Source organism: Bufo gargarizans, chromosome 2 (assembly GCF_014858855.1).
Source record: "Bufo gargarizans isolate SCDJY-AF-19 chromosome 2, ASM1485885v1, whole genome shotgun sequence".
Classification (NCBI taxonomy): domain Eukaryota; kingdom Metazoa; phylum Chordata; class Amphibia; order Anura; family Bufonidae; genus Bufo; species Bufo gargarizans.
The window spans coordinates 656146635-656174308 of NC_058081.1; the positions used below are offsets into that span (position 1 = coordinate 656146635).

The window sequence follows — 27674 nt, forward strand, 5'->3', positions numbered from 1 at the left end:
AAAATCCCTCATGGACCGGGAACATGGTAGTCTCCGACTGCCTGGACGGAAAAAGGGGGAACTGCTGACCAGTGGAAGGAGGAGAATCCCCTTGGAGAAGAAAGGTGTCTCGGACAGTCGCCACTAAGTCAGCCACCCTGGTGGAGAGCTTAGGCGAGGGGTCCCGCTCCATGACCTAATCAGAGCCGGAAATTCTCCTTCAGACTTGCGCTCCCTAAGGGAGGGGAGAGTCGCCCGAACGCGCCTCTAGACGAGGGGGGGGGGGGGGGAAGAGCCGGAGCCATCCGAGGAGGGATGCTGCTGCTCACGCTCCCTGTTAGTAGTCGGGCGTCTTCTGTGGAAAACCACTTAGAGAGGTGGTTGGCGTCACAGGATTTGAAAATGCCCTATAGTCCAAAAAGGACCTGGCTCGTCCGAGCCGGATAATTCCCCTTCGGATTACTCTCCCTAGGGAGGGGGAAGAGCAGTCCGAAAGCGCCACAGGCGAGGTGAGGGGGGTGGAGAGACGGAGACATCCGAGGTGGGATGCTGCCGCTCACGCTGCCTCTTCGTAGTCAGTCACCCACTGTGGGGACCACTGAGAGAGATGGAGTCGTTAGCGCCACAGGATTAAAGGACATGGTTGCCTTGGCGACTAAGACCAATTTAGCGGCCGCGCTGGACATGGCAGATGCCCAAGCGGGGACCGCAGGCTCCCAGGGACGTGGAGGAGGGGTGGAGGAGGGGGTAAGGCAGGGATGCAGGTAATACTTATCTGCTCCTGCAGATCTTCTCCCTCGACTCCAGGACCAGCAGGGATGCACCTCTTCAGGCTTCTGACTCCTTGTCCAGGAGTGCAGTGTTCTGGTGGAGGGTGGCAGCAGGAGACCCAGTAGCTGGTGGGATACCGGAGCTGCAGGTCGAGCCCGGATCCACTTGTCTTCTTTGGGGGGCAATGGAGGCAGCCAGGCAGCGTCCAAGGACGGCGGCGGGCATTCCACGGGGGACCAGGAAGGCGCCATGCCGACCTGTGTCCCCATCTAGAATAATGTAAACAATTTTTGAAGACTGAAAGGGGCTTTGAACTCAGAAAGCCTGGACATGGGGCAGCAGCAGCATTACCACTGAGCTACCAGCTTGCCTGGCACAAAACGGAGTAGAGTGATGAGGAGCTGCACGGCCGTGAGCAAACAGAGTCTCCGGTGTAAGGAGAGTCAGAGCGGCATGCCGAGGCTCCGCCCCCCCGAACGCGTCATTATGGCGCGAAAAAAGCGCGCGAAACAAGCGCGCACGAAAAATATGCGCGAAAATAAGCGCGCGCGAAAATATGCGCGGAAATAAGCGCACGTGCGAAAATATGCACGAAAATAAGCGCGCGCGCGAAAATATGCGCGGAAATAAGCGCGCGAGAAAATAAGCGCGCGCGCGATTTAAACAAACACCACGACTCCCCTCACGTGGTGCAGCAGGGGTTAACGAGGCCATGGAGGAGCGGCCTGCCGGCGGGCGCTGAGAGAGCGCAGCAGCCAAGGCCCGACGAGAGAAGCGCTGAAGCCCACAGTTTAAGGAGAAGAGATGCCAGTACTCCAGTGCCAAAATGAAGAAAGTGCCCCATCAGGATCCTTCTTCAAGCTCACCCAGGTAGCCACAGACAAACAGACACAGAGGGAGGGGGAGGGACTGGGCAATACTTATCTGCTCAGCATGCTCCCTCGATGTCCAGACCAGCAGGGATGCGCCTCTTCAGACTTCTGACTCCAATCCAGGAGAACAGTGCTCTGGAGGAAGGTAGGCAGCAGGCGTCCCAGCAGCTGGTGGGATGCTGGAGCTAACAGGTCGAGCCCGGATCCACTTATCTTCTTGGGGGGAAATGGAGGCAGCCAGGCAACGTCCCAAAGACGGCGGCGGGCACTCCACGGGGGACCAGGAAGGCGCCATGCCGACCTGTGTCCCCATCTAGAATAAAAATAACAAAAAGGAGTAGAATCAGAGAGTGTCAACCTCCTTCACCAGACACTAAGCAAAGACTGAGTTCCTCCTGGTGGAGTCGGGGGGTATAGCCCGAGGAGGAGGAGCTCTTTCATTTGCATAGTGTCCCTCCTACTAATACCTCTAAGCTATACCCATGGTCTGTGTCCCCCAATGGAAAAAAGTACGAGAAATAAGACTTTGTAAGAAAAAAAAAAAATAATATTAATAAATCATCATTTTCCGCTAACTTGTGACAAAAAATAAAAAGTTCTATGAACTCACTATGCCCATCAGCGAATAACTTAGGGTGTCTACTTTCCGAAATGGGGTCATTTGTGGGGGTTTTCTACTGTCTGGGCATTGTAGAACCTCAGGAAACATGACAGGTGCTCAGAAAGTCAGAGCTGCTTCAAAAAGCGGAAATTCACATTTTTGTACCATAGTTTGTAAACGCTATAACTTTTACCCAAACCATTTTTTTTTATGCCCAAACATTTTTTTTTTATCAAAGACATGTAGAACAATAAATTTAGCGAAAAATGTATATATGGATGTCGTTTTTTTTGCAAAATTTTACAGCTGAAAGTGAAAAATGTCATTTTTTTGCAAAAAAAATCGTTAAATTTCGATTAATAACAAAAAAAGTTAAAATGCCAGCTGCAATGAAATACCACCAAATGAAAGCTCTATTAATGAGAAGAAAAGGAGGTAAAATTCATTTGGGTGGTAAGTTGTATGACCGAGCAATAAACGGTGAAAGTAGTGTAGTGCAGGAGTGTAAAAAGTGGCCTAATCTTAATCTAACTATCTTAATCTGCTCAGCTTCTCCTGCTCTATAAGACGGTGCCTGTAGCTCAGAAGTCAAATGCAACATAAAAGGTTCTCATTAAGGCTGGGCACGTGTAGAAACTTTGGGGGTTTCAGCTAGGGGGGTTGAAGTGGTTAATAAATGTGCCCCTATATATCCATCTTTTTATCTCCTCCTGCTCTATAACATGCTGCCTGCAGATCTGACTACATGTTCAAGTGATGGGTTTGTGATTTGCATTATTCCCCAATCAGAACTGAATATGGTCACGTGGAGTATACAGAACGTCATTGCCACAGCCAAACAAAGCCCAGCGGGGAGCAGCGGCGCTGGAAGAAGCATGAGATTAAAGGGGTTGGCATCGGTGGCATATCGCTCTGGGACCCGCACCTACCTCTAGAACGGAGCCTGCAAAGTGAAGGAGAGCGGATCCCGCATGTGCTGCCGCCCTCTATTAATTTCTATGGGAGTGCTGACAATAGTGAGCCCCATAAAAGTGAGTGGAATGGTGGCCGCACTTGCACTGTGCGCCTCCCATTAATTTCTGTGGGACTTCTGAAAATAGCCAAGCACGCTGTTTGACTATTTTCAGCACTCCCAGAGAAAAGAATGGAGGACGGCTGGACAAGCGCGGGCATTCACTTTAGGGGGTCAGTTCTAGAGATAGGTGCGTGTCCCAGAGGTGGGAGCCGCACTTATCAGACATTGGGGGCATATCCTAGCGATATGCCACCAATGCTTGAGATGACACAACCCCTTTAAATGGATGAGCATATTTTATTTTATATATGACAATCACCAAGAAAATGCAGTGCAATCTGCAGGCAGCTTATTATAGAGGCGAGGCACTGAACAGATTTATATATAGTTTTATGAGAAATGGTTCACTATAATCTGTATTTTATTCATTTAAATTCCTGCTCATTCTAGGCTTTGAAATTGAGAAGGTGGTCCTACCAGTGATTGACAGCTATCTCTCTATGCACAGTCATTTAGGGAAGGCTGTCAGTCACTGATAGCTCCGCCTCCTGGACTTCAAAGCCCAGAATGAGCAGTAAATTAAATGAATAAATTACAAGTTTTACATGAATCTTTTCCCATAAAACTATCTTAATCTGCTCAGCTTCTCCTGCTCTATAAGACGGTGCCTGTAGCTCAGAAGTCAAATTCAACATAAAAGGTTCTCATTAAGGCTGGGCACGTGTAGAAACTTTGTAGCACACTCTCAGCCAGTTCTTCTGTCCCCCACAATGAAATTGTGTCCATAATGAGCTCTGGAGCCTAAACGTTACGTCATTATGGACACAACATCACTGCAGATGGAGGGAGACTGGTGGTAGCAGACTGTCATTAAGTCTACTAGAAAGTATTTATTTCCTACTTCATAGCCAGTTTAAAAAGGTCCACATCCCCCCAAAAAACCCTTCAAGGGCACCTATTACAGGATATACAGCCACTTCCCATGGATATGAGAATACCTTTCATTTTTGCTTTGCAGTTTTATTGATTCACCACCCAGATCCCGCTCCTTCTGGGACTGGTCCCTTCGCTCTTTTTCTGTTTTCTTTCTTGTCTCTTCTTTCTTAGTTGTCAGGTCTTGAATTTTCTTTAGATATCCCTGGAAGACAAGAAAGATTTGGTATTGCATACATGACTGCAAAAAAAGCTCTGACAGGGCTTACATATTAGATAGCTTTTGGCTGACATCTACCTCTGCCAACACCCACACCCCTGAGCACACGCACGCTCGGCCACAGGTGCATTTGTTCTCAGATTGAAGAGGGGAATAAGCCACTGCCAGACAGACACCTCTAGTGCAGGATTGTATTCCCCAAAATAAAAGGATCAGGCATGTTGAAATGCAACAATCCTGATGCCTCCCCATATAGTTTTTCTCATAAAATACCAATTTTGGAACTTCTTTTCTGATAACTTTGCATTGTGCCATTCCTCTGTTATTCCTCCTGCAAATCTAAGAATAAAGCGCAACTGGTGGTTAGCAGGTAAAAGGCTGACCCTTTGACCAAATGTTTCTGCATAGCATTCACCATAATCAAATATTTTTTTTAAGCAATTCTGCTGCATACACATGCACTTTTACAGAAGTCCTCTGCAGATGGCAAATTGCTCCCGCGCAGCGCTAGGCCATGACCTGTAGAGTCAGTTTAGATGCTGTGGTCAGTAGCAACTACTGTACCTAAGCATTGATGGGGGAGGACAAAAGGCTACCTTTGTGTAGAGAGTACAGTACTTTTTTCCTCTAGATTGCCACAACGGATTTTCATGGGTATCATTTAAATCGAAAAGATCAACCCTAGCAAGCAAAATATCTGGTTTTATAGGATTGATCCTGCTGACGGGCACTCTTCAACCTTGTGGCATGCTGACAAGGCAACAAGGCTCTAACAAAGGACCCTACAGTCTACTGCTCAGACTGGAGGCACCCTGCATATGCTCAGTGCAATCCATCTCCATTTCTTCCTTTCCAGTCTCGCATCATTTCCACTGCACAGTTGCCGGACACACCTCATATAAAGGCTGCGCAGTAGAACATATGATGGGAGACTGGGCATGCTAAGAGCGCTTCCTCCAGTGTCTGTACAGTACAAGTGAAGATAGAAATAATGAGATTTTTTTTTATAACTTACCAGTAAAATCTCTTTCTCGCTCTTCATTGGGGGACACAGAAACCGTGGGTATAGCTATGTCCTCTAGGAGGCGTTGACACTAGACAAAGGTGTTAGCTCCTCCCCTGGCAGCTATACCCCCTCCAGCCTGGAGAGAGAGAGCTTCAGTTTGTGAGAAGCAGTAGGAGAAGTAAACTAAGAAAAAACATGGAACAGCAACCATGCCAAAGGACCAAACTAGGTTCTAACCAGCAACTGCCACAACTGTGGCCGAACAACAATACTGGGTGGATGCTGTGTCCCCCAATGAAGAGCGAGAAAGAGATTTTACTGGTAAGTTATACAAAAATCTCCTTTTCTCGCCCATATTCATTGGGGGACATAGGAACCGTGGGACGTCCGAGAGCAGTCCACAGGGAGGGAAAAACCACAGACCCATGGAAGCAAGCGTCCCTGCAGGCATCTAAGAAACTGCCACCTACAAGACCATGCGGCCCAAGCAGCGTCCGCCGATGCATAAGTATGCACCTGGTAAAATTTTGTGAATGTGTGTAAGGAGGACCAGTAGCCGCGTTACACAACCGTGCAGCCGAAGCGCGATTCCTCCAAGTCCAAGATGCGCCCACCGCTCTGTGGAGTGAGCCGTGACCCTAAGGCAATCCTATCAATGCACAGACTAGTAACCATTTCTGATCATAAATCATATAATCTATTCCCCTTATTTCACAAGACCAGTATTTACTTCCACATAGGGAATAGCAATCGGATATCAACCTTCCCGTCAGTCCGTGTTACTGCTGGCAGAATGATGAAACAATGGGACTCCCCCGGCCTAGGGGTTCGCTCAGCAGTCCCAAGGCACGCAGATTGACAAGGAGAGAATGCCGCCTATACTGCGCACGTTCTACAAAAGGACGGCGATGTCCGTGCATGGCTCCTTACTGACACGTGGGTGATGAGCAGAGAGCCCTTAACTGCTCCTTTTTTGTGCCAAAGACATGTGGTAGAGTTAAAAAGATGGAAAATGGCACTGAAGCAGCCTATAAGGGGTTAAGCACAGGCTAGTTCAGCTGCCAGAGGAGGTCCCCTAGCTTTCCTACATCTCTGCTTGCTGGCAGTGAATGGAAACCTTTAAGGTTGACATTCACAGACTGAATGTAAGTTGTCCAGCCACAGTTACACAGTGAGCAGCACTAGAATATGGGCAATCTTTCCTCAAGAAACAACAGCAAACAAGAGGTTTTCATTCACTGACCAGCAAGCAGAGGGGTTTAGAATAAAGAGTAAAGCTTGTGAAGTATTATATTTTTATCTGTAAAAAAATTTCTTAATGTAAAAAAAAAAAAAAAAAAAAAAAAAAAAAAAAGCTGCCCTCCCCCCACCGTCATGCTGGTCCCGTCAACACGTGATGCCCGCTGATGTGGTCACTGGTTGAAGTGGCAACTCTCAAGTGATTGGCCTTTTAAGGAGTACAGTGGGGATAGTTTATTTGAACCCATTCTGTGTCACATATAGAATAATACTGGTTTGAAACCCCTTAAAGAAAAATATAAAAATTACTCCTTAAAAAGTTTGGATACACTAATTTCTGGACCTCTGAGACTGGCAGGACCTTTGTTGGTGATCATACTTGCCTGATGCCCAGTGCGGCTCGTTTGCTCCCCAGCCTTTGTTGCTTGTCTTGAGTCCCTTCATGAAAACCTCCTATTTGATGGCGTTACAGCCAATGACTGACCACTGCTTCCCGTGCATTATGTTAAATGGTCATGTGATGCAAGGGGAGCAGATCTCCACCGTGGCCAGAGATCGTCTTGATGCCACTGTAGCCAAACGTTTTCATGGAGAAACCCAAGACAAGCAGCAGAGGCCGGGAAGCGAATGAGCCGGGACCCAGCACCTAGGGATTACCAATGCGAATCTTGCTAGTCTGACAGGTCATGGAAATGAGTGTACAACTCCTTAAACTGTGTGGGCTGTAGCTTAGAAAACCCCATGCTCCTAAGCATCCCAGCTATATTATATGTATTTTAAATTTGGCTCCTAAATTTTTCAGGTTAGGAGCCAATGGCTCCTTGATATTCTTTTTAGTCTGGAGCACTGTGATGGAAGACCGGTCTCTGCGGTGGGAAGTTTCCCATTGAGGCCATCAAGTCCATGTCGGGGCGAACCCAACGTAGACAGATCGCCTCGAATACCTCCAGGTGGAGGGACCACTCGCCCGGATCTATCGTGGTCCTGCTGAGGAAGTCCGCAGTCGAGTTCTCCACACCAGGGATGTAGATTGCTGAAATTGCCGGTACATGGGCCTCTGCCCACCACAAGATCTTGGCAGATTCCTGCATCACCACGAGGCTGCGTGTTCCCCCCTGGTGGTTGATGTACGCCACCGCCGTGGCATTGTCCGACTGAACTCTGACGGGGCGACCCTTCAGGAGGTGGGTCGAATGCCGGAGGGATAGAAGAATCGCCCTGAGCTCCAGGACATTAATCGGGAGCTTGGACTCTGACTGAGACCATGTGCCTTGGACTGTCCTGGGAGGGAACACTCCTGTCCAACCCAGCAGACTGGCATCGGTGGTAACAGTCGTCCAGGATATCGAAAGGAAAGACCTTCCCAGAACTGGAACCGACAGCCACCAACAGAGGGACGACCTCACCTGAGGAGAGAGGCGGATGGGCTAGTCCAGGCTCTCGGAAGATTTGTCCCAGGACAGGATCGCTCTCTGGAACGTGCGAGAGTGGAACTGGGCAAAGGGAATCGCCTCGAAACAGGCGACCATCTTCCCTAAAGTGCTCATGCATAGTCGAATAGACGGAAGTCTGCAGTCGAGAAGAACCCTCACTGAGCGGTGTAAGGCCAGTTGCTTGTCTGGGGGAAGGCGAATCGGTGCTGCATCCGTGTCTAGAAGCATATCCAGAGAGACCAGTTGTCTGGAGAGAGTCAGAGATGACTTCTGCAGATTGACCAGCCACCCGAAAAAGTGAAAGGGCTTCCAGCGTGATCCGTAAGCTGCTCGGCGCCTGGGCAAAAGAGGGAGCCTTGATGAGGATGTCGTCCAGATAAGGCATAAGGAAGATGCCTCTGGAACGGAGCAGGGCGAGAAGAGGGGACAGAATTTTTGTGAAGACCGGAGGCGCAGTTGCCAGACCGAACGGGAGGGCAACAAACTGGTAAGGATAGTCTCCAATTGCAAACCTCAGGAAGCGCTGCTGACTCCACGCGGTGGGGACGTGGAGGTATGCGTCCTGGATATCCATCCAAAACCGCTGGAGACGGAGGAACTTGTTCAGTAGTTTGAGGTCCAGGATTGGGAGCACAGAGCCCTCTTTTCTGGGGACCACAAAAAGGTTTGAATAGAACCCCTTGGGGTCCCGTGGAAGACAGGATTAAAAAAACCTGTCTTGGGGAAGAGACAGGAACTCTATCATGTATCCCGAGGATACAATCTCGAGTGCCCAAGCGTCGGAGACGTGGGCACGCCAGACGTCCTGGAGAAGGAGGAGGCGGCCCCCCACCCTGTTGGACGGGGGCGCACCTTCAGGCTGAGGACTGCTTAGCCGCAGGAGGTCGAGCGGCCTAAGGCCTGGGACGCCAGGGGGGCTGTGCCCGAAAGGACAGTTTTTTTAGTCGATCCTGGGAAGTAAACCGCCCCCAGCGGAAGAGCTTGTCACGTGGCGGGAACTAGCGAATCGACCAAAGGGCCTGCCACGTGAGGAACCTGACCTAACGTAAGAGGCCCGCTTGGCCCTAGGCCTGTGGAAGATGGGTGCTCTTGCCACCCGTGGCAAGCCGAGAACCAAAGAGACGGGTGCCAGCAAAGGGAAGTCCGATTAAAGAACGTTTGTAAGTCGCGTCCGCTGCCCACACCTTCAGCCAAAGCTCACGGCGTAATGTGACTGCAAGTGCCCAATAGCGCGAGCATCCAAGGACGCCTGGATCATCAGCTGCGCCAAGGATCGGAGATCCTGAACAGGGACCTCAGATACTAAGTCCTGGTCCGGCTGACTGCCCCACTCAGAGATCGCCTTTGCCACTCACATGGAGGCGAACACGGGCCTAAGGGCTGACCCTGTAGCTATAAAGAGGGACTTCGTCAAGGATTTCATCCGACAATCTTCAGCCGACTGAAGGGAGGCTCAATTGGCTATAGGAATAGCCGTATTTTTGGCGAGCCATGCCACTGGTGGGCCCACCATAGGAGGGGATGCTGACGTGGAAACACAATCCGCTGGGAAAGTATATAGGATGTCCAGCTTTTTTGGGGTGGAAAAACGCATGTCTGGATGATCCCAAGCCTTGGAACCCACTGCCGAAAAATCATTATGGCGAGGAAACACCCTTGAGGCCTGTTTTGGACGGAAGAAGGATACCCCCTGTCGGTCAGTGGGGGGGGGGGGGGGGGGGGGAATAATCCAGTGTCGCAGATGGCAGCAATGAGGCTATCCACAGTGGGCCAACTTAGAAGGCTGCTCCGTATCCATATCCAAATCCGAATTCTCAACCTCTCCTTCGGACAGCACGTCCCCAGGAGAAGAAAAACCTGAGAGACCATACACGGGGTGGAGAGGGAGATGCGTCAGAGGAAGAAACGTGGTCTACTCTGGGACGCTTTTGTATATGCCATGCGCTGACGGAATCACCGGAGGGAAGTGACCTAGGGGGGTCGCCCGAGCAAGAAGCTCTGGAGGGTGCATCCGAGGGAGGTGCAGCCTGCGCTGGTGGCGGATTCTCAACCAAGCGACCCACTATAGATAGGCTGGATTGGGAGATTTTAGCAAGGTTTTCCACCGCCTGAGAGAGAGTTCTGGCCCAATCGGGTAACTCAGATGCCAGAGGGTTAGGCAACAGTATGGGCTGAAGGGGGGGCCCTGCCTGGGCGTCTGACAAGCATTGCAGACAGAATCCGGTTGCCCGCAAGGGAATTTTGCCTGACACATAGAGCAGGCATAATGGACAGCTATTGGAAGCCGAGGAAGAAGCCCAGAGGGATCCGATATGATGTATCCAGGAAGATACGTCTGAGTCTGGAGAGGATACAGTGACCTGAGGAGAGGAGCAACAGTTCCTACCAGGGCCAGGAGCAGACGCCGCTTGGAGAGGATGTCCAGAGAAGAGCTGCCTGAGTGCTTTGGTGGGAAAAGAAGGCCCCGCCGCCTCAGGTCCTGCATCTCCCGCTCAGTGCCGCCCAGTAACCCTCGCAGTGACATTAAAAAGTAACCACCGCAGTATGCGGCCCAAGGCAGCACCTGGAACAGGCTGCCGCCCGTTCTGAAAGCGGAGGGAAGATAGAATCCGCCACTTCCATCTCGATTTGAGTGCTGATAGGCCCCGCCCCCTCCCAACCTGATGTGCTCCTCTGTTCTGAAGCGCAAGAGCGCCGAGTACTAATAACTGAAGCTCTCTCTCCAGGCTGGAGGGGGTATAGCTGCCAGGGGAGGGGCTAACAGCTTTTACTAGTGTCAACGCCTCCTAGAGGACATAGCTATACCCACGGTTCCTGTGTCCCCCAATGAATATGGGCGAGAAAAATAAAATTACCTAAACAATGGCAGACTTGATTTTTGTTTCTTTGCATTGCACCCAGTCACCATCCCCCTGGAAAAAAATAAGGCACCGATTGAGTGACCAACAATGTATGATGGTGGGGGTCTGACCTCTGGGAACCTAGCTGATCAGCAGCATATTTGTTAATTTCATTTGTGGGATGCACACAGAATTTACACAACAAAGTACATTACAGTATTAAAGGGGTATTCCTATCTCAGACAATGGAGGCATATCGCTAGGCTATGCCTCCATTGTCTGACAGGTGGCGGTCTCACCTCTGGGACCTGCACCTATCTAGTAAACTGAACAGGCAAAGTGAAGGAGGGCGCACCGTGCATGAGCGGCCACCCTCCATTTATTTCTATGGAGGTGGAACCCGCAGACAATGGGGGAATATACTAGTGATATACCCCCATTGTCTGAGATGCGAATACCCCATTAAAGACAGGAAGTTTAACAAACCTCATTCAATCACTGTGTAAAATATTAGCTGCAGATTCAAAGCGTGCTGAGGATTTGATAATTGCTATGCAATAAGTAAAATCCATGGCTCAACCCACACTAATATCCATAATGAAGGCTGTATGTAACACAAGCGGAATTTCACGGCACGTTTCTTCTGGAAATTTTGTGTGTGAAGTTGCCCTAAAAGTGTCCCTTTATTGTTCACACAGACACAGACCTGTACATACAGCATAGGTAAGGTCATTTGCATACAGATCTAGTTTTCTGATCACTTTGGTGCTGTTTTTGGGTACTAGACAGTACCGTATTGAGAAATCACTGGATTAAAAGCAGAGAATGACAGCGTGCACAGAGCATCCATCACACCCCATTATTCTCTGCCCCTCCATACCTTGTGTCTCTGCCTTTCTTCCTCATTCTGCTGTCTTAGTTGTCTTATTTGCACCTGCAGCTGTTTCTCGGCCTGGATATGTTTGTCCAGCACCTCCTGGTAATTGTCCTTCAGTAGTTCTCTGCAGTCAACAAGCAGCTTCTGCAGAGAGATAATGCATTAATGTGTATGCAAGAGAAACTCGACAGGTTTACACAGACAGTCATTACATTTGCACTCACCAGGAACGTCTCAGTTTCCTCCTCTGTAATGGTTTCTGCATCTTGCTTCTCAGACTCAGTCTACAGGGTTGGGTGTAAAGGAATTAGAACATTATTGCACAACTCTATCTGGTCAGGGAAAAAAGGCGATAAGGCATTCTTCAGATACATAAATGAAAAAAGGAAACTAAAACAAGGAATTACCAAATTAAAAACAAAAGAAGGAAGGCATATGGAAGAAGATAAAGAACTAGCAGACTGCCTCAATGAATACTTCTGTTCAGTTTTTACAAAGGAAAATGAAGGAGAAGGACCTCAGTGAGGAAAGAAGACTAATGAATCTTTTGATGCATGTGTAATTACAGAGGAAGAGGTTCTAAGTCAACTGTCTAAAATTAATACAAATAAGTCACAGGGGCCTGATGGGATACACCCAAAGCTATTAAAAGAGCTCAGCGGTGAACTAGCAAAACCATTAACAGATTTATTTAACCAATCACTGGTAACAGGAGTCGTCCCAGAAAATTGAAAATTAGCAAATGTTGTGCCCATTCACAAGAAAGGTAGTAAGGAGGAATCGGGCAACTATAGGCCAGTAAGCCTGACATCACTAGTGGGGAAATTAATGGAAACCATACTTAAGGAGAGGATTGTGGAACATCTAAAATCCCATGGATTGAAAGATGAAAAACAGCATGGGTTTACTTCAGGGAGATCGTGTCTACTAATCTAATTGATTTTTTTGATTGGGTGACTAAAATAATAGATGGCGGAGGTGCAGTAGACATCGCTTATCTAGACTTTAGTAAGGCTTTTGATACTGTCCCACATAGAAGGCTTATCAATAAAATGCAGTCATTGGGCTTGGACTCCCATATTGTTAAATGGACTAGGCAGTGGCTGAGGGACAGGCAACAGAGGGTTGTAGTCAATGGAGTATATTCAGACCAAGGTCTTGTTACCAGTGGGGTACCTCAGGGATCTGTTCTGGGACCCATATTGTTTAATATCTTTATCAGCGAGATTGCAGAAGGCCTCGATGGTAAGTTGTGTCTTTTTGCTGATGACACAAAGATTTGTAACAGGGTTGATGTTCCTGGAGGGATACACCAAATGGAAAAGGACTTAGGAAAACTAGAGGAATGGTCAAAAATCTGGCAACTAAAATGTAATGTTGATAAGTGCAAGATAATGCACCTGGGACGTAAAAACCCAAGAGCAGAATATAAAATCAGTGATACAGTCCTAACCTCAGTATCTGAGGAAAGGGATTTAGAGGTAATTATTTCAGAAGACTTAAAGGAAGGCAGACAATGTCATAGAGCAGCAGGAAATGCCAGCAGAATGCTTGGGTGTATAGGGAGAGGCATTACCAGTAGAAAGAGGGAGGTGCTCATGCCGCTCTACAGAGCACTAGTGAGACCTCATTTGGAGTATTGTGCTCAGTACTGGAGACCATATCTCCAGGAGGATATCGAGACTTTGGAGAGAGTTCAGAGAAGAGCTACTAAACTAGTACATGGATTGCAGGATAAAACTTACCAGGAAAGATTAAAGGACCTTAACATGTATAGCTTGGAAGAAAGACGAGACAGAGGGGAAATGATAGAAACGTTTAAATACATAAAGGGAATCAACAAGGTAAAAGAGGAGAGAATATTTAAAAGAAGAAAAACTGCTACAAGAGGACATAGTTTTAAATTAGAGGGGCAAAGGTTTAAAAGTAATATCAGGAAGTATTACTTTACTGAGAGAGTAGTGGATGCATGGAATAGCCTTCCTGCAGAAGTGGTAGCTGCAAATACAGTGGAGGAGTTTAAGCATGCATGGGATAGGCATAAGGCTATCCTTCATATAAGATAGGGCCAGGGACTATTCATAGGATTCAGTATATTGGGCAGACTAGATGGGCCAAATGGTTCTTATCTGCCAACACATTGAATGTTTCTATGGTGCCCAAGCCTAGTTTATTAGGCAATTACTTTACTTCAATAGCGATTATAACAGATTCCCTTTAAATGGCCTATCCTCGGTAGGGGTCCAACTCCCAGCAGCCCCACCGATCAGCTGTTCGAAGAAGCCGCGGAGCTCTGTCGCTAAAGCCTCCACACACCTTATCAAGTACAGCGCTGTTCAAGTGCAGCCCAGGCCCATCATGTCACTTGCCTTGGAAGAGGCCGCTGCGCTCCTTCAAACAGCTGACCGGCGGGGATGTCAGGAGTCGGACCACCACTGGTCAGATATTGATGACCCATCCTGGGGATAATCCATCAATATTCAGGAAATCCCTTTTAAAGGGGTTGTGCCTACAGGGAGTCCCCCTCTAGTAGCTTGTGCAGACAGCCATCCTAGTCACTATAGAGGGCTCGGCACACCCATGTATTATACAGTTGTTCGTTATATTCAGTGAGCACCATGTATCACTGCATTGTACTTGCATTGTTCATACATAGTTCACATATTAAATTTTTCTTGGCACTTATAGTAAATTTCTGCAATGTTTGTCTAAAGCTGATCCCAATGTAAAAGTAGGTCATCTTACAGGTGAGGACATGTTCACACCCTGGAATTTCAGTAGCACTTGCTGAAGATTCCCCATTCAGTGGGACTAACCTGTAGGCGGCCACCAATCATGGCAACTAAGGCAAAAATAAGTATGTCAATAATTTTTGGTTTCCATGAGGCATTAGAATTACAGTGCAGACGCCCTCAAAGATCAATGCTGCGCCAATGGTTGATGCAGAAAACACAATACAATCATTGGCATAAAGACCACTGTGTGAACATACCCTATAAGACCTTGAAAGTGCACCATTATCACTACATATTTTACAGCACAATTTCTTAAACTGGGCTTCAAAAGGGGTTCTACAAGATAAAAAACGGGTAAGGAGAGACAACGGGAAGACATGGCACCAGTACCATCTGGATAGGTATACCCACTAGTCTGGCCAAACCCCATAACCTCTGACTCAGACACATAAGAGGTGTCTGGCATGAGATCAGTGATTGGCTGTAGTGATCATGTGGGTTCACGGGTATGTTGTCACTACATAGACTGACAGGGAGCACCGGAACCGTGGCGTAATGGGTAACGGCAGCAGTCAAGCAGAAGATTTATAGATGAAGGTTATCTAATACTGATAACCTATCCCGCTCAGTATCCTAATACTGAGCATCGGTACAGGGAGGAGGAGACGCCAGGGTTTGTCAATGGGCGTCTCCTTCTCCCTGGCTGTGCCGCGATCCAATCACAGCGGAGAACGTCACGGCCAGGGAGAAGGAGACACCCATTGAGAAACCCTGGCCTCTCCTCCTCCCTGTACCGATGCTCAGTATTCGCATACTGAGCGGGAAAACTACAGGGGGGCACAGCGGGGCGCAGGAACGATATTTAAAAAAAACATTCAGGGTGGCAGCATCAGCGGGGGGGGGGGGGGTACCCCACAAGTAAAGGTATTCATCTAGAATAAAACAAAAGCGTGAAAGGTCCTCTTTAATGTAGAACTACGATTTATCAGGTACAAAGGTGATTTCCAGCACAGACTACACACAACATCTCACCTGCACTGCAATGCACTTCATGGCTAGCCCCCCCGGATCACCAGGGTCATGTAAGGCACTTTGCAGACTGCAGCGGTCTCCCTCAATGTTGACTTGGCACACAGTGCCCCCTTCTGCCATGTTTCCACCTGTGAAGTCAGATTCTGCAGAGGGCATGTCACCTGTAGAAGATATCATCCACGTTGTCAAAAAGGTCACTTCTCAGGTTGTTCAATGAATGGCCTTCAAGGAAACAGCAACGATAGAGAACTAAGAATGAGAAAACTCAAGACAGATGTGAACAAATTCAGAAGATCCACAGACAGAGGTTGTGATTCTACCGTAAATGGCGCCGGTATTAGGAGGACGGCACTGGCGAGGAGACAAGGGGATCAAAACTGCCAGCGCCGCCCCCTCTCTCCTGACATGTCTGGTTTAGTAACTACTTGTACCCCCCAGGTAATAATTCTGGAGCATCTGTTCTTATGACTGTGTTGTGCCGTTCCTCTTATATATGGATGCATTTTTTGCAGTTTGCAATGAAGGTCCAGCTGGGTGTTACCAGCTGGGGGGGGTCCCTGCACAGAGTGACAATACGCAATCAGTGCTGCCATGGTCAGACTGTGCAGGGACACCCCCTTTTGCACACGACCGTGTGCTGGCCATGCCCTTTGCTGCCCCGGGCACTGACCATGGGGCAGCCGCAGGCAGATCGCGGACCCATTCACTTGAATGGGGTCCGCAATCCGTCCGTTCCACAAAAAGATAGAACAAGTTAAATTTTTGGGCGGAATGGAAGCACGGATTGGAACCCCACGGAAGCACTGTGGCGCGCTTCTGTGGGGTTCCGATCCGTGCTTCCGTTCCGCATCTCTGGATTTGCGGACCCATTCAAGTGATGTAGAATGCACACGGCTAGTGCCCCGTGTATCGCGGACCTGCCGTATGCAATACGGCCACGGCAGGGCAGCGTGCAAGAGGCCTTATAGAAGTGAAAGGAGGATTCTGGGAGTTGTAGTTTTGGAACAGCTGGAGGTTGCTGATCCCTGCTCTAAGGGGTTAATCGCCTCTAAGTAATTTATGGTAAATCCACAGGATAACTGAGGACCCCCCCCCCCCCCCATGCCAGCTCATGCAGCTCATGCAGCTCATGCAGCTGGATAATAGACAGGTGTCCAGAATATGTGAAGAGACATGACATCATCATGCTTCCCCTAATACTAACCCCACCTGCAGAAAACTTTCCTTCATGCTTTACATTTCTACTCTGCTCTATAAGCCCAGAGCTTCACATAACACCCCGCTGCCTGCCCCCACCGCCGGTACACCACCGTTCACGTTACCTCAGGCAACACATTTATTTCCGGTCTGTGACGCCTGTACAACCACGCCCCGGAAGTGACGCGCCTCACGTACGTCACCGCTCAGACCAAACGCGGAAGTGGAAAATGGAGAAACAGGCGGAGGGGACAGGTACGTGCGGGGGTCATGTGACTGGCCCCCTAGTTCTTGCACTGGCAGAAGGGTCCAGCCCCTCGTGTGGTCGTAGACACAGGGTGAGGCAGCAGTGGCGTATGAGAGGGGCACACACCGGGGGGGCGTCCTGTTCACTGCCCCGCAGCCCCTGAAGGAAAGAGTAGCAGCTAACTACTCTCTAAAAATGTTCTTTACAAAGGGGTCTGTTCACACGTGCAAGTTTTGATCAGGTTTTTGAATCTATAGAGGTTTTGGCTTCAGAAACAGCATTTGGGGGTTTCCCATGAAGACAACCTATGCACAGGCATGGAGATAATTGTGTTCTGGGGCCCCCGCTAATTACAGGACTGGGGGCCCATGATCGCTGTGCTGGCATAGCTGTTTGTCAGAGCCCAGGCCAGGCTCTTGGCCATGTTCACACCTGTGGTGTATGTGCGATTTTCACACCCTCATATATTACATTTATTATCTGTAAACCTCTGCTTGGATCTGCATTTTAGCTGCAAATGTTTGTTTTGATACATTAAAAAAAATAAAAATCCTGTTTGTTGCAAAGTTACCTGAAGGTGGACACTGTGGTCCCCAGTCCGTCAGAGCCGCTGCGGTCCCCAAGCTGTCTGCTCTCGGGGGGTAGTTAGCTTTGGGGGGGCACCTGGGGCTGTAATCAATGGATTTTTTTCCCTGCAAATTTTTTACTAATTTCCAGCGTCAAACCAGAATGTTGGTCTTTCCAGTTCTGGTGATTTTCTGAAGCTCCGTGTCTGCGGTGCGGATGATCTCTGCACGTGCCGATGGGTCCACACAACGTACACTTTGCTTTATCCGATTTTTAGGAAAAAAATGACACTCTGACACAAAAAGTTGCATGAAGGAGTCTGTGGTAGGGCTGAGCGAATTTCATATTTAGAAGTTTATGTTGTGGTATTTACTGAATTCCGATATGGATTCCGTTACCACGGACCATAACGCAATTCCATGAGGAAATGCATAACGGAATACCTTTTAGAGCCATTCTGTTATTCATTCCGTCATAATAGAAGTCTATAGGCTGCAAAACAGATCCGTCACGTTTTCGTTATGCAGGAGAGGACTCCCCAACATAACGGAAACTGGACGGATCCGTTTTGCAGCCTATAGACTTCTATTATGACGGAATGAATAACGGAATGGCTCTAAAGGTATTCCGTTATGCATTCTGTTATAGAATTGCGTTATGGTCCGTGGTAACGGAATCCATATCAGAATTCAGTAAATACCACAACATAAACTTCTAAATATGAAATTCGCTCATCCCTAGTCTGTGGGTGTAACGTGCTGAGTGGCATTGTGACAATCTGCCGGGCGTCCACTTTTAGAAAATATATAAATATGGTTCTTTACATTTTGTAAGTTACCGTAAGCTTTAGGCTACTTTCACACTAGCGTTCGTCGGTCCGCTCGTGAGTTCCGTTTGAAGGGGCTCACGAGCGGACCCGAACGCAGCCGTCCAGCCCTGATGCAGTCTGAATGGAGCGGATCCGCTCAGACTGCATCAGTCTGGCGGCGTTCAGCCTCCGCTCCGCTCGCCTCCGCACGGACAGGCGGACAGCCGAACGCTGCTTGCAGCGTTCGGGTGTCCACCTGGCCGTGCGGAGGCGTGCGGATCCGTTCAGACTTACAATGTAAGTCAATGGGAACGGATCCGCTTGAAGATGTCACCAATTGACTCAATCTTCAAGCGGATCCGTCCCCCATTGACTTTACATTGAAAGTCTGAACGGATCCGCGCAGGCTACTTGCGCACTTGCGAATTTTTTTAAAGTTATTAATGCAGACGGATCCGTACTGAACGGAGCCTCCGTCTGCATTAATATGAGCGGATCCGTTCAGAACGGATCCGCCCGAACGCTAGTGTGAAAGTAGCCTTATATGTACAGATCAAAACTGCAAAAGATTGTCCTTGCAACTGGACACCCCTGGCAGTAAAAGGGTTAAAGGTTTGGTCTTAAAGGGAACCTGGGATTTTGTGTATAGAGCTGAGGACATGGGTTGCTAGATGGCCGCTAGCACATCCGCAATATCCAGTCCCTATAGCTCTGTGTGCTTTTACTGTGTAAAAAAAACGATTTGATACATATGCAAATTAACCTGAGATGAGTCCTGTCCCTGACTCATCTCAGGTACAGGACTCATCTCAGGTACAGGACTCATCTCGGGTTAATTTGCATATGTATCAAATGGGTTTTTTTACACAATAAAAGCACACAGAGCTATGGGGACTGGATATTGCGGATGTGCTAGCAGCGATCTAGCAACCCATGTCCTCAGCTCTATACACAAAATCCCGGTGACAGGTTCCCTTTAATGATTAAAGAGGACCGGTCACCGCTCCTGACATGTGTTTTAATAACTACCTGCATTCCACATGTAATAACAACACTTCTGCAGCATCTAGTCTTATGGCTCTATGTTGTGCCATTCCTTTATTATTCCTACTAGAAGTTATGAATGAATTGCTAGCCGTCTGCAGTAAGGGTACAGAAGGGGGTAACCAGTTGGGGGAGGGGGTCATTTTACAGTCTAACTATTCAGTCATTGCTGTCAGTGCAGGTACACCCCCCCCCCAACTTCTTACCACCCCTCTGTACCCTTACCCCAGACTGCTGGCAATTCATTCATAACTTCTAGTAGGAATAATAAAGGAATTGAACAACGTAGAGGCATAAGACTAGAGGCTCAATAATAGTTATTACATGGGGATTGTATGAAACTATTAAAACAGGCATGTCAGGAGAGGGGACAGGTCCTCTTTAAAGGGTGTTTTAACTGATGACCTATCCTCTAGATAGGTCACCAATATCTTATTGTTGGAGAGTTGACACCCGGGACCCCCGCCCATGAGCGGTTTGAGAAGTCACCAGCACTCTCGGTAGTGCCGTGGTCTTCTGTCTGCATTCTCTTGGTCATGTGACAGCACTTTCATCAGTCACATGACCAAGGCGCAACTCAGCCCCTTTAAAGGGAATGGGGCTGAGCTGCTATACAATGTACAGCGCTGTGTTTGGTGAGGTGAGAAATGCCCGTGGCGCTATTGCGAATGCCTGTGCCTTCTCAAACAGCTGATCGGCTGGGGTCCCATGTGTCAGACCCCCACCCATCAGATACTGATGACTTAGGCTACTTTCAGAATATTTCTGACCAAACGTTTCGGTCACGGTGGACCTTCGTCAGTGGTCATATTATCTGAGTGATGTATGGCTGTGCTCTGGGGCGCTGGATGCATCCAGCGCCCCAGAGCACAGCCATACATCACTCAGATAATATGACCACTGACGAAGGTCCACCGTGACCGAAACGTTTGGTCAGAAATATTCTGTTGTTTAATGCTCCTATATATACCACGGGCGAATGGATGATGCAGAGATTAATTCATGAAATAAATTTCATTTAAATTGCAAAAAGAACCTGAGTGCCTCAATACTTCATTCTCATGATAAATGGCTTAATAAGCCCTTGATTGGCACCGGTGACACACTTGAATAGAGTGCGGTTCCTCACTGTATTATAAGATTAGGCTACTTTCACACCTGCGTTCAGGTGTCCGCTCGTGAGCTCCGTTTGAAGGGGCCCACAAGCGGCCCTGAACGCAGCCGTCTGGCCCTAATGCATTCTCAGTGGAGGCGGATCCACTGAGAATGCATCCGCCTGCCAGCGCTCAGCCTCCGCTCCGCTCAGTGAGCGGACACCTGAACGCTGCAAGCAGCGTTCGGGTGTCCGCCTGGCCGTGCGGAGGCGAGCGGATCCGTTCCGACTTATAATGGAAGTCAATGGGGACGGATCCGCTTGAAGATGACACCATATGGCTCAATCTTCAAGCGGATCCGTCCCCCATTGACTTTCAATGTAAAGTCTGAACGGATCCGCTCAGGCTACTTTCACACTTAGAAAATTTTTCTAAGTTATAATGCAGACGGATCCGTCCTGAACGGAGCCTCCGTCTGCATTAATATGAGCGGATCCGTTCAGAACAGATCCGCCCGAACGCTAGTGTGAAAGTAGCCTAATCCGGAGGATAGGTAATCAGTAAAGTATCTTGGATGTCGTTTTTTTTTTTTTTTTTTTTTTTTTTTTTTAAGGGGTTGTCCGGGTTTTCAGAGCTGAACCTGGACATGCCTCCATTTTCACCCAGGCAGCCCCCCTGACTTGAGCATTGGAGCAGTTCATGCTCCGATGCTCTCCTTTGCCCTGCGCTAAATTTCGCAGGGCAAAGGCATTTTCAAGAGTTCTGGTGACGTACCGGGGCTCTCCATGGGGCTGCCAGGAAGCCCGGTGATGTCACCGGCACTGATAGGCGGGCTTTAGCGCTGCCTTAGCCAGTAAAACAGCTAGGGCAGAGCTAAAGCACGCCCATCAGAGCCGGTGACGTCCCCGAACACGCTGCCGGGTGGAAGCTTTAACCCAGCAGTGTGTTATTGTAAACAAGAGCCCGTGCCCTGCGCGATCTAGCGCAGGGCAAGGGAGCGTATCGGAGCATGAGATGCTCCGATGCTAACATCAGGGGGGCTGCCTGGGTAAAAATAAGGGTATGTCCGGGTTCAGCTCTGAACCCGGACAACCCCTTTAACATTGATAACCTAGAGGTCCTTAGTATCTGAATGGTGGAGGTTCGGCACCCCTTGCTGATCAGCTGTTTGAACAGACCGTGGCACTCTGTGATCGCCGTGGCCTCCTCCTAGACCAGTGATGTCACCTTTATCAGTCCCGTTCAAGTGAATGAGACAGAGCTGCAGTACCGCGCACGTCTGCTGTCCAATGTGTGCTTGCACCTCTCAACAGAACACAGCTTCTTCAAACAGTTGATCTGCAGGGGTGCCGGTCTTCAGATCCCCACCGATGACATAGTAATGACCTATCCTGAGGGTAGGTCTTCAGTATTAAACACTCGGATGACCCCTTTAACTCTGAGAGCAAAAAGAGACATCGCAAACAGAAGCAGTTCTCTAATGGATTTAGGTCAGATTCGGCAGCACCTAGGTGAAGGACTTGCACACACTCTGTCGAAAGGTAATGAATGTTTGTGTGGTTGCTTAATTTTGCATTTAAAAAGTAAATGAACAGTAAAAATGTTAGTGAAAAGGTGTCTATAGCCTTTATTCCTCGAAAAATAGGCACATATGCAAACCAAGATATAGAAGAAGCAGCGCTCCAATATCTTCCATAACGTTGCAGAATGTGTTCACCCATTGCCCACAGGACAAGATTTCAGCAATTTTGGGGCAAATCAGTAAAACATTGTCCTGTGAGCAGTGGGTGAATACATCCTGTGACGTCACCTGAGATGTCGGAGGGTTACTTCTTCTACGTGGATTGTTGATGATGGTGTGTTGTTCTCCACAGGTCCCAATGCCCTCGCTAGGTTGCCTCCTGTGTAATGGGCCATCACAATGCACCGGTTCTTCTTTCCACACATATTCCTTTGTCTTGTCACCTGGCCCCTCTTCCTCTCACTTCCCACACGCACAGCCAGCGATGAGGCCTCAAGTCTGGGGGAAGAGCTGACCTGGGCTGTCCGTCTGGACCCCTCTCAAGGCTCTGGACGGAGAGAGGAGTTGGACGCTCTGGCAGAAGAACTTTCTCGTGCTGTAGGGCTGGAGAATCGGGGTGTTATCGGGGAGTTAAAGGATCACTACCTATTTGCACATGTGGGATGTGGTGAGACAAAGGAGAATGCTCGGAAGAAGGTCCATGAGATATTTACACAGCATGACAGCGTGCGGTGGTTCTCCGAACAAAAGCTACTGAAGAGGTCCAAGAGAAGCTTGTACTTTAATGACCCCAAGTATCCTCAGCAATGGCATTTGGTGAGACAGTGTGCACACATAGGGAAGTCGTACACAGGGCTCACACTGACCCCTGACGCGTACAATTCCCCTCTCCTTGTTAGTATCCTGTACCTCTTTAGTAATATATGCTATCCTTGGCTGGATCCAGTAACATCCAGGCTAGATTCACATCTGCGTCCGAAGTTCCATCAAAAATGCAGGGGACAGTAGGACAGCAAGTAAAAGGACTGTAACCCAACAGACTCCGGTTTTGTCAAAGGGGTTGTCGGGCGCCATATAGGCATGCCCATACATGATTGGCTGTCGGGTAATTTCCATCTGAGAGCAGGATATGCTCCTATCAGGATTTACTCTGCTTTTTATGCAGAAATCCAGGTCTTAATCCTGACAGGACTCTTAGCGAAGACAGAGTCATGATGGCCCCAGCCACACACAATAATTGACAGGTCTCCCCATATCAGTGTACATACACAGAAGGTTGTCAAGCTCCACGATATATAAATACGTTTATAGGATTTAGAGAAGGATTGCTGAGTAAATGGCAGAGTAAATCCTGCCAGGACTCCTAGGAACGGCCGTGAGAGTCCTGATGGCCCCACCCACACAGGATGATTGACAGTAAGAGTGCCGGTGACCCACCCACACTGGTTGATACCGTCTGTGTGTTCACACTGATACGGATATAGCTGTCAATCATCCTGTGTGGGTGGGGCTATCGGGACTCTCACTGCCTTTACTAGGAGTCCTGGCAGGATTTACTCTGCTGTTTACTGAACAAGTCCTACAAATGTATATACGGCAGAGCTACGCTTCTCTCCCTCTATCCTGCTGTCACACGACACCAGAAATCGCTGACAGGTTTGCTTTAAACTGACTAATCCTGACAGGACTCTTAGGGGAGATAGAGTCCTGATGAGCCAATCACACTGATAGAGGGAGAGTTGTCAATTGTCCTGTGTGGGTGTAGTCGTCAGGACTCTCACTGCCTCTCTCAGGAGTCCTGTCTAGATTTAGGGCTCATGCACATGAACGTATTTTTATTCAGTGTCTGTTACGTGTTTGTTTTTTGCGGACTGTATACGGAACCATTCATTTTAATGGTACTCCGTGTGCATTCAGTTTCCCTATGTCCATATTTCCGTTCTGCAAAATAATATAACATGTCCTATTATAGTCTGCATTACGGACAAGGATAGGACTGTTCTATTAGGTGCCAGTTGTTCCGCAAAATATGAAATGCACACAGACGTCATTCGTATTTTTGGCGGATCCGCAAAATACATACGATCGTGTGCATGAGGCCTTACTCTGCTTTTTACTCAGCAATCCTACTCCAAGTCTTCTAGCCTCATATATCGGAGCTTCTCTGCCTCTGTTCTGCTGTCAGATATGGCTTTAGAAATCCCCTAAAAGATGTAATAAGGTTAATTGTAACTCTGATAGGTGTAATAAATTGTCACAAAAAACCATAGAGCTTTGGAGCTTTTAGAACAATTATTAATACTTAATGTTATAATGACGTAGCACCAGGAGGTGACATGTCCTCAGGACCTTGGGGTTATGGCCTCTGGGACACCCCCCAATCCGTAGAACAAAGGACCAGATTTCTTATGGTTGTTCTATTAAGTTGTGGTTTATCATGCGGTCACTTCATGTTCTCTTACTTTTTAGCCTTTCCTTTTCAGCACAATTCCCGTAGCCCTGGAATGGATATTAATGTTACTGGCGTATGGGAGAGAAATGTGACTGGCCGGGGAGTGACGGTGGTGGTCGTGGATGATGGCGTCCAGCACACTATCCAGGACATTCAATCTAATTATGTGAGCAGAGCTGTTACAACGGGGGTGAAGTATGATGGGCTGTGGAGGTGCTGGGCAAACACGTATGGGGTTCCACAGAAAAGTCAGCCTAGTGATGTCCAGACTAAAAACCAGGGGATCGCCTTGATGTATGGCCCCTATTTCCACATAGAAATGTCTGTGGAAAAATGAAATGGTTACCATGAGGAATAAAAAAGTTGCACTAAGTTTCAGGCTGCAGTCTTCATTCCTTGATTCATATTTTCAGAGGCCCTGATTTTTAGTTATCAGCGTGCCGCTAGTTTCACTCTTTTCTCATGTGGATGTATTCCTCTCAGTATTTAATGCTAGATGTGTGTCCAGGATGCTGCTGTCTGCATTAGCTCTCATGTATCAGCACAGCTTCATTCCTGGACTGCTTCCCAGCTCATCCTTTCACATGTCCTGACAGATGCTGATGCTGAGGACTGTGATTTCCCTCTCATGTAGAGTTTGCAGTGAGTGCTGTGCTTTCTCTCTACACTTACAGCCTATATGTGCTTTTCTCCCTCCACACCCTACTGGAGCTGTCCTCTTTCCTCCATATCTGTACTCCAAGCTGTTGTGTACAACCTCCTTCTCTCTCTCTCTCTACTGCTGTCTCCATCACTAAGAAAAGGGAGTGAGAGAACATTAAGAGCTGTCAGTCGGGGGCCATGCTCTGACTGATTTATTTCAGCTTCAACAGCACCACCAGCTAGGTGAAGGACTTGCACATACTTTGCAGAAGCAAAATGGTAGGCATTTTTTTTTTAAAGGAGACTATTTAGAAAGTTGCAGTGCAAAGATAATGATGACCTATCCTCAGGATAGGTCATCGATCTCAAATCGGTGGGGTCCGACTTCCTGTGTCTCTGTGAATCAGCTTTTTGAAGGGGTAGTGACACTTGTGCAATCGCCTCTTCTGCTTCAGAATTACCTGTGCGCCGTCTCATTTGCAGTGGGCGCGCGGTGTCATTACAGTCGCTTGTCCCTTTCACTTAAATGGGATGAGCAGTTGTAATTGCACTGCATTGCGTGATGACGCAGGTAATTTTGAAGCGATAGCAACACTCGTAGTAGAGTACCGGGAGTCAGACCCCAGCTGATCTGATATTGATGATCGGTCATCCTGACGATAGGTTTATTGATATCTTTGCACTGCATTACCCCTTTATTTTTGCTTTTAGGCAATGAACAATAAAAAAGAATTTCAGTGTAATGGCGTCCATTGCTTTTTAAGTAGGTGTTCCTTCCACTGAAATAGAAACTTGTAATTTATCTCATACAGAGCCCAGAAGGAAGCTACGACCTTAACTCCAATGATCCAGACCCCATGCCCCATCCTGATGGATTTAGTGACAACCACCATGGAACCCGTTGTGCCGGGGAGATCGCAGCTGTCTCCAATAATAGTTTCTGCGCCGTGGGTGTCGCCTATGGAAGCAGGATTGCAGGTGCGTAGTTCAGCCTTTATCCGTGCCATGTTTACTTGCAGCATTTTCAGTTGCTTGGTTCACCTATATGTCTTGTCCTGTCTAACACGATTGCATTGCCGGGCACCACACCCTGTTACATACCTGACTACATGTCATCACCAGGGTAGGACCCGCGTGCCTCGTGTGGAGGTGTTTTTCCATGACTTTCTCTTTCTGCATTGATTGATCAGCCTTGTACACTGATCTTTGTACATTTTGTCTTTACCAGGGATCAGAGTTCTTGACGGGCCTCTCACAGACAGCATGGAGGCTATTGCCTTCAACAAACACTATCAGATCAACGATATCTACAGCTGCAGGTACATGCCTGCCCTTATGTTGATTATTGTCATACAGCACGCTTACTTATTCATCGTGCTATTTTACTTTTTGTATTTATTTCTTATGATCTTCAAGATCTCTGCTTGCTGTCCTTCAGCTGTGATCTCTCATGGTCATGTACTTAAAAATGTAAAAAATGAAAATCAGACATCATATAGTACGTGAAAGCTAGAACCAGCCGTGTACCTCACATGGAACCAGAGATCTCCCCATTCTCATTCTGCTCCAATTGCTCTGCTGGATGCAGCCCAGGGGGTGCGTCCTTTCTGCTGCAGCTTTCTCCCTGTAACTGTGACCGCTTCTACCAGAGTGTGATGCAGCCTCTTTAAAGGACCCCTCCACAATCCAGTGGATAGGTGATAAATAATTGTGGGGGGGTCTGACCCACCATGATCCCCAGAATGAGGGGTCCCTGAGTCCCCTCTCGGAATGCAGTGGTAGTGCACGTATCAGTCTTCATTCTCTTTTATAGGGCTGACGTAAATGTAGATCTCTGGATCCTGGGGACCCGTACACAGACCCCTCGTGATTCATTATTTGTCACCTGTCCTGTGGATTTATGGTGATAAGTACTGGTAGTGTTTGTGGGTTAACCCTTTTAACTACTAGATGAATGAAAAAAAAAATAAATAATCTGCAGCTTTTTAATGTACTTAGTGTTTATCGCCATTTTCTATAAGCTTGCTGTCAGTGAATGAGAACATTCTGAGGCAGTAAACCTGTACATAGCTATTCCTGCTCTCAAGTGAGAAATCTTTATAATTGTCCCTAGTCCAGGCAGTGATCTCTGAGCTAATCAGCCTTAAAGGGGTTTTACATCTGCACATTAATGGCCTATCGAGAAGATATGGTGCGGGTTCCACCTCTCAAGAACAGGGCACCTTTGTGTATGGAGAGGATGATGTGCCTGTGCGGCCTTCTCCATTCACTGCTGTGATGCCTCCGAAAATAGCCGACCGCTGGCTCGGCTGTTTTCAGAAGTCCTATAGCAGTGCATGGAGAGGACTCCGCACATTCAATGTCAACCCCTTTAACTTTACACTGATACATCTGCTGCAGTCTGTGAAGCTGCTGATGTTTTTAGCTTCTAGATCATTGTCCAGACTTTATACCGTTACATCCTCTTCTCAGCAGAGAGCGGGATTAGCTATGTACAGGTTAGCTGGCTCTGAATGTGCGCATGGGTGCTCTCATTCACTGACTGCAA

General features: G+C 48.0%; 2 protein-coding genes across 8 annotated transcripts in view; one reads left to right on the forward strand and one right to left on the reverse strand.

Moving 5' to 3' along the window:
• Positions 1–16954, reverse strand: part of RNF214 (ring finger protein 214) — a 58860-nt gene extending 41906 nt beyond the window's left edge. For 2 of the 6 annotated variants that reach the window (XM_044282256.1, XM_044282251.1), the window contains exons 1-5: positions 16876–16954; positions 15554–15775; positions 12011–12070; positions 11790–11930; positions 4237–4376 (exon numbers count right to left, since the gene is read on the reverse strand). In XM_044282256.1, coding sequence (XP_044138191.1) covers positions 4237–4376; positions 11790–11930; positions 12011–12070; positions 15554–15730 — 518 coding nt within the window. In that variant the 5' untranslated portion in view covers positions 15731–15775; positions 16876–16954. Of the gene's footprint in view, positions 1–4236; positions 4377–11789; positions 11931–12010; positions 12071–15553; positions 15776–16757 lie in introns of all 6 variants that reach the window. The other 4 variants (XM_044282254.1, XM_044282252.1, XM_044282255.1 and 1 more) reach the window with 4 other exon arrangements.
• Positions 16914–27674, forward strand: part of PCSK7 (proprotein convertase subtilisin/kexin type 7) — a 69785-nt gene continuing 59024 nt past the window's right edge. For both annotated transcript variants that reach the window (XM_044282249.1, XM_044282250.1), the window contains exons 1-5: positions 16914–17005; positions 22385–22848; positions 24516–24650; positions 25939–26104; positions 26355–26445. In XM_044282249.1, the coding sequence (XP_044138184.1) occupies positions 22432–22848; positions 24516–24650; positions 25939–26104; positions 26355–26445 (809 nt within the window). In that variant the 5' untranslated portion in view covers positions 16914–17005; positions 22385–22431. The remainder of the gene's footprint in view (positions 17006–22384; positions 22849–24515; positions 24651–25938; positions 26105–26354; positions 26446–27674) is intronic.